This window comes from Octopus bimaculoides, chromosome 2, assembly GCF_001194135.2.
Source record: "Octopus bimaculoides isolate UCB-OBI-ISO-001 chromosome 2, ASM119413v2, whole genome shotgun sequence".
NCBI classification, from domain to species: domain Eukaryota; kingdom Metazoa; phylum Mollusca; class Cephalopoda; order Octopoda; family Octopodidae; genus Octopus; species Octopus bimaculoides.
Window position 1 is genome coordinate 91,986,892 of NC_068982.1, and position 7,531 is coordinate 91,994,422.

General features: G+C 35.6%; 1 protein-coding gene across 4 annotated transcripts in view; it reads left to right on the plus strand.

The window, feature by feature from the left end:
* LOC106873938 (baculoviral IAP repeat-containing protein 7) overlaps window positions 1-7,531 on the plus strand; it is a 66,264-nt gene that overhangs the window by 40,199 nt on the left and 18,534 nt on the right. For all 4 annotated transcript variants that reach the window (XM_014921480.2, XM_014921478.2, XM_014921479.2 and 1 more), the window contains one exon: window positions 2,281-3,320. In XM_014921480.2, coding sequence (XP_014776966.1) covers window positions 2,300-3,320 — 1,021 coding nt within the window. In that variant the 5' untranslated portion in view covers window positions 2,281-2,299. The remainder of the gene's footprint in view (window positions 1-2,280; window positions 3,321-7,531) is intronic.

The window sequence follows — 7,531 nt, forward strand, 5'->3', positions numbered from 1 at the left end:
GCACATGAATACCATCTTTTACTCAACGCTGTGGTTCACTGTTCTATGTTGAAAATTATAACCATCAATTTCAGGAATGTGAGAGTAGGCTCTCCACGAAAAACTGGGAATTGTGGTTCCTGGAAGAATCGACTGATGTATGCATTCTTCCAATGTGTTGCAATTCCGACATGGCACCACATAAAAAAAAAAACATGTCTGGTCTTGCAATGCACTCTTCCAGAAACCCACTGCTCTGGTAGCACTCTCCCTCTGTAGTATTTACATCTTGAGAAGACTCTTTCATTTATCTCAACATTCTTCCCCTAGCAGGCACCAATATGTTTGTAGCTTTCGATTGGCTAAAACAGACTAGACCTTGGCTTGTTACTATGGAAACAGGCACCAATATGCTAAAATTACCCCAAATTTGCAGACTTTATAAGCTATTAACTTCTTATTAATTAATTTATGGCAAAAATGAATTTCATTTCCGTAATTAGCATACAAAACTACACGAGTACACCAAATTTGAAATCAAATGGAACAAAATTAAAAGAATTAAAAAGTGTGAGTCAAACAGAAAAGGTACCAAAGTCAGATTCAGTGTAAAAAAAGTCGCATCAATATACCAAATTTGAAACATTTCACTTAATCTTAGAATTTAAAAATCTGTGACAACAGAAAAGAACCCCTTACACAAACAACTCTAGGATCTGTATTTATGTAAATGCTTCTCCCTCTATTTCTCCCATTTCCTTCTGTTCATGCTTCACCTCTTTAATAGACAACATTCTCTCCTTACCAACTAGAACCATCTCCAACAGTGATGTATTAAATTCTACAACTATTGAGGAGACTTAGATTGTTGGTTTCAGAGTTGAGTAAATTGATTGCTGAGTCTTTCGCAATTTACAGTCAAAACACATTTTAGCCTCTACTCTTTTTGATCACTTTCATCAATATTCAAGATACTGCTTATTTATTACAAGTGCCAAATTTTCTAGAGGATGAGTTCACACTTTACTGGGCCAAGATGAGATCTACATTTCCATTGCTCTCAGTCAGAGTTGATGTATGTGAGAAATGAGTTTTCAGTATGACAATCCTTTCCCTCAATTCCAGAAGTCTTCATGGATTATCATGTCGATTGAATGACTCACTTTGCTCACCAAAATGATATAAACCTAATTATTAAACATCCCATAACCTGAGTAAATATCCCCTCAATTCTGAAGTCAGTGGGTTGTCCAGGGAGACTAAAAAGAAACCCAATAGACTCATTATTTGCTACTTAGCTAGAAGCATATACCTTATATGGGATATCATTCTTTGTAATCAGTATCTATTTGCTTACTGTTTTTTGCACATTTGATGTGTTGACTATGAAATCACTTGCATGTTTTGGGGGTTTGTTTTCATTATTGTGGATCTCCTTTGAACTTCTTGGAGGGTCAGTAATTGTTAAGGTTTGATATATTTTCTGGTATTAAAATAAAGGACCAGTCTTTGAGATGCAGTCCCAGCTTTGTTGAGGATGTGTGTTTACCATGAGAGATCTTCAGTGATAGTTAGGTCTGACATTTGGAATGAGTGTAGGATCTCCAGCTGTGTGCTTCTCATGCTTAAGGAAAGTAAGGCATGATGTTGTGCTCTTGAAATTAATTGTGCTTACTTTTTGCTGTTGGAAAAGATAAGATTGACATGACTCCATTAAAGGATTTGTTTCATGTCTCTCTTCATAGAATTAGTGCCGGTGTTGAGAAAGCATGTGTATGCCAACCATGTCTTCAATTTACAAAACACCTGAATTGGAGTTTACGCTGTTGTGATTACTTCAAAATTCCTCTGATTTTACAAACCACACATTCCCACAATTTGTCTTGTGTAATTTTACTAAGGTAGTGATTTGCTGTTATTCTTAGGTACCGATAGCCAATTTTTCTTCAGAAGATTTATTTTATAGACAGTAATTTCTTACCAAGAGATAACAAAGATGATGAAGACTATCATGAAATCACCTCTAGCCCTCTCTTTTTTTCAGTGACAACTAATATGGTTTTCATAGATTTACTGTGGACTTGTTCTCCTATGTTACTCATCAGTAGTCTCTTTGCCCTAAGGAATTCAATGAAAATCATGTTGTGCTTGACATCAGCAAAGCATTTGATCCTGTCTGGCACAAGTCTCAATGTAATAGATATTAAACTAATCAAGACGGCTGAACATAAAACGTAAAAAAATAATCAACCATAAATGTTTTAATGCTTTAAAGTTCTTAAATTGTTATTTATATTATAGATTCACCAAAATTATTGCAATGGCCAGTTCAGTTGTTACTGCAAGATACTTGCCTCCTGAGAAAGTATTTTTAAAAAATCTTAGTACACCAGAAGGAGATTTAAGCTATGAAATTGAAAGGTTATTGACATTTTTTGAGAATATGCATCCAAAGCTAACAGCTATCGAGCTTGCTACAAATGGTTATTATTATGATACTACAGAAGGCAAAATAATGTGCTTTTCTTGCAAAATTGTAGTTAAATTTTCAGATTCCAGTTTTAAACATAAACACCCATGTAGATACAAAATTGACAGTATTCCAGTCTTTTTATATGATGAAGCAGATGGTGAAAATGCAGCAGCTTTTAGTGTTCAAAACACTACTCTAGAAACTGATTCAGTGATACCTAAAAAAGAAACTTTAAATACAGATCAAATGCTTGATATGCAAAGAAGACTGGATACCTTTAAGAAGTGGAACAGAAGTACTCCAGTAACACCCACAGACCTTGCCAAGAGTGGATTTTATTACTTAGGATATGGAGATGCTGTTAAGTGTGCATATTGCTCTGTCCAACTGCGCAACTGGAAAGAAAATGATAACGTCCAAGACGAACATACACGTTTTAGTTCGAAATGTCCAAATTTAGAATCTTTTTTTAAAACGGGATTAAAATCTGAACTGAATCGGATAAAAAGTTTTCTTAAGTGGTCAACAGATTATCCATTAAAACCTAATGATTTGGCAGCTAATGGTTTCTATCACAAGGGGCCTGCAGATAATGTCTGTTGTATTTTCTGCAAATGTGAAATCAAAAATTGGAAAGCCAATGATAATATTAAAGAAAAACATAGGTTCGTTTCTCCAAACTGTCTCTTTTTGTGTGAGGACTTTGTGGATAATATACCAATACCAAATAAGAGTGATATAATATTTGACCGTCCAATACATCCAGGTCTTGCCTTGTTAAGTGAACGCCTTAGAACATTCTCTTCATGGCCCAAAAATAAAAAACAAGATCCTAAAGCCTTAGCTGAAGCTGGATTTTATCACAATGGTAAGTATACGTAATATTTATGTTTGTTTTTTTTTTGTTTTTGTTTTTTTATAAATAATCTCTTCTGCAATATTATTTCTTGTTTCTATGCCTACATGTATAGCATGTTTATAAAAATTGAATCTTTACATACTGTTGGAGATAGCTGGGTAAACTAAAGTAAGCAAAGAAAATATGCCCTAACTCTTTTTTTTCAAGGACCTAATATAATGACTAGGAAAAGTTTGAGCTTATGATCAGATTATAATTTTAAATTATGTTTTATTTTGTTTATTATTTTCAAAATAAAAACATGATACAATAAGAAAAACATGATACATGTTTAAAATTTTTCATCACCATTTCTTAAGCCATATTTATATATCAAATAAAAAAAAGTAATCTATCTCAAGCTTTTAATGGATTGGCCTGTATTTCCTTTACAACAAGAAACATATTCCTGTCCCTTATTTCATACTTTAACCACCCAACACTTAGAAAAAAGTCACCTTCCCCACTACTGTATTCCCACTTAGAGAGTTCTTTAGTCTTGTAAGTTAGTTGGTGACTTCACTAGTGTTGGTTCCATGAAAGTGGTTGACATTAGGAAGGGCATCCAGCTGTAGAAACTGTCAAAGCAGACATTGGAATATGAGACCGGTCTCCAACTCATAAAATCATATCAAACTGCCCAATCTATGCCAGCATGGAATACAAAAGTATGAAGGTAGGTAATAAGTTATGAAATAATCACATAAACTGGGATAGAGAATATGCCATTTGAATGCTGGTATCAGGTCATTGTGGAGGCACAGTGGCCCCCAGTGGTTAGGGCAGCGGACTTGCAGTCATAGGATCACGGTTTCGATTCCCAGACCGGGCGTTGTGAGTGTTTATTGAGCGAAAACACCTAAAGCTCCATGAGGCTCCGGCAGGGGACGGTGGCGAACCCTGCTGTACTCTCTCACCACAACTTTCTCTCACTCTTACTTCCTGTTTCTGTTGTGCCTGTAATTCAAAGGGTCAGCCTTGTCACGCTGAATATCCCCGAGAACTACGTTAAGGGTACACGTGTCTGTGGAGTGCTCAGCCACTTACACGTTAATTTCACGAGCAGGCTGTTCCGTTGATCGGATCAACTGAAACCCTCGACGTCGTAAGCGACGGAGTGCCAACATCAGGTCATTAGCTTAAAAAATGGCGAGGAGGATCCAAGGGACGTAACTCTGATGGGCTTAAGAGCCAACCCTGTTGTTTTGGTTGTTTCTTTTATTCTTTCATCCATAAATTTCATTCCTGTTTTTTACACAGCACTGAGATCCAGAAAGCAGATGATGTGCTATTCTCAGGCATCCAGTAGCAAAGAGCCCAAACTATATTTTGCCGTCTTTCTATTTCTGGTAGGTTTTCAGTGTGAAACCATTCAGTAAAATAAATTTAATGTTATGACTCTGAAATTATATAAGACGGAGAATCGTTACCATACTGGGCTTAATACTTAGCAGCATTTTGCCTGTCTGTATGTATTTTCTGCATATGAAATCTGTCAAGGTCAACTTTGCCTTTCATCCTTTTGGGGTCGATAAAAGAAGTACCAGTTGAGAACTGAGGTTGATGTAATCAACTTGCCTCCCCCATCTCTGAAATCTCTGGCCTTGTGCCAAAATTTGATGCCAACATTATATGTTATATATGTGACTAATATTATATATGCATATAGATAGATATAGATGCAGGTATGATCATGGTTAAGAAGCTTGCTTCCCAACTATGTGATCTAGGACTTTTACTTTAGCCCTACGCCAACCAAAGCTTTTTTACTGAATTTAGTAGATAGAACTCAAACCAAGCATGTTGTGCGTGTGTGTGTGTGCATGTATTTGTATGTACCCTTATTTAGACCTCACATATTGGTTGTAAATGAGCATCATCAGCATACAAGCATGGTTGTTCATTTCTAGTCTTACATGAAAAACATGCTTAGCTAGAAGGATTACCTTGCTTGGAAACAGGTGAGGGTTTGCAACAGGAAGGGTGTCCAGGCATAGATAATCTATATCAATAAATACCATCTGACCCATGCAAGCACAGAAAAATGGACATTAAATGTTGATGATTATGATGATGATATATATGTCAGTGTGTATGTATGTATATTTATATATATATGTGTGTGTGTGTATATATATATATATATATATATATATATATATATATACACACGCACACACACACACACTGATATTGCTGAATTTCTTCTGACCTGGTGGTCTAATGGCACAACTTAGTCAATGTTGTTGACTGTTTTAGTCTCAGTCTGTCCAGAGTTACCTCTCTTCGATATTTCCCATCGATAGTGGCTGAAGAGCTTGAAATTGTGTCTGGGAATCCAACAGGGTGCAGCACTGGACAGATATGATGTTTTTACATCTTTCTACTATAAGAGAGAACTTTTTCTGCACAATAACTGCAGTGAATTTGCCTTTAGAAGTTGCGATATGTCACAGACCTATTTCAGCTAACCTCAGGTTTGCTTATATATATAGATTTAATGTACAATATATGGATTTAAATCTAACTAATCTGGTGGTACCCCTACAAAAAAGCTCCTTTAATGAATCAGGCAACAAACCACATACAAAACCAAAACGAAACAAAGGGATGTAATGTATAGTCTGATGCAGTTGAAATCCAGTAAATCCAATTGTTAATGATTGTTTCATTAAGAGTGTATAAAATACAAGTTTTCTTATAAGATTATTTTATAAATCTGCCTTCATCTTCAATGACTTCTTCGGTGCAGGATTGGAATTATTGACATCTCTGCACTGAATGGTCTTTATTCGTTTAAGACATCACCTGCACAATAGCAGCCTTCAGTAACATGTAGAAGTGACTAGGTACACATTTGCTTAACAATTTGGATTTTGAAGAACAAGTCAAGAGGAGGCTACACTGGGAGAGCATATATGAGCAGTATACTAAATATAACAAACAGGACACTAGAATGAATTTTTTATTATTATCATGGTCACAGCAACAAGGTCCTTTCATTCTTATCTCTCCCAGTGCAGAGATAAGATTGACATGACTCCATTAAAGGATTTGTTTCATGTCTCTCTTCGTAGAATTAGTGCAGGTATTGAGAAAGCATGTGTATGCCAACCATGTCTTCAATTTACAAAACACCTGAATTGTCCACGATAATGTCCACGAAGAACATACATGTTTTAGTTCAAAATGTCCAAATTTAGGATCTTTTATGAAAATGAATTTAAAATCTGAACTGAATCGGATAAAAAATGTTCCTAAGTGGTCAACATCTTACCCATTAAAACCTAATGATTTGGCAGCTAATGGTTTCTATCACAAGGTGCATGCAGATAATGTCTGTTGTATTTTCTACAAATGTGAAATCAAAAATTGGAAAGCCAATGATAATATTAAAGAAAAACATTGGTCCTCCTGCCACACCTCCCAGTGCAAAATCACTGCCTCAAGGTCCTGGATACATTCCAAGCCAGTGTCTGCAATCAAGCTGTTGATAAATGTGTGACAACGTTTTTCTCTTCCTGCATTATCATGAAGTGGTTTCCACAAAACTAATTTGGATGCTTCCAGTTCAAGGTAGTACATGCAGTGACCAGACAGTGACAGCCATCTTTACCTGATCTTCTCACTAACTTTCGGCAGGGCTCCTGCATTCATAGCATCCTTGTATAGTAGCCATCTAGCCTGTTTAATGGATTACATTCATATATAGAAACCCCACTGTATATATATTCAGTTATGTACCATAAAAAATATTTTGAGATGTCATCAAATGACACTTCACTGAAATGGGTAGCCTGATTGTGACTCCTTAGGAGAAAACTGACTTATTGCAAAGAATAGCAAATGGCTATAAAGAAAGATGTAAATGTTGTGAAGTCAAATTATGTTTACATACGTGTATATATGTATATATATATATATATATATAAAAAAGTAAACCTAAAAATAGAAACAGACATATTTTACAAAACCACAGACGCCAAACAATATCTATTTGATTCATGCCACCCAAGACAAACATCCCCTTCAACCTTGCAAGAAGGATATGCACAATAGTGTCAGAAGAAAATACTAGAGACTACAGACTACAAGAACTCAAAAACACACTAATTGACAGACACTACCCAGTTCAACTCATAGAGGATGGAATCAGACGTGCATCACAAATTAACATAGAA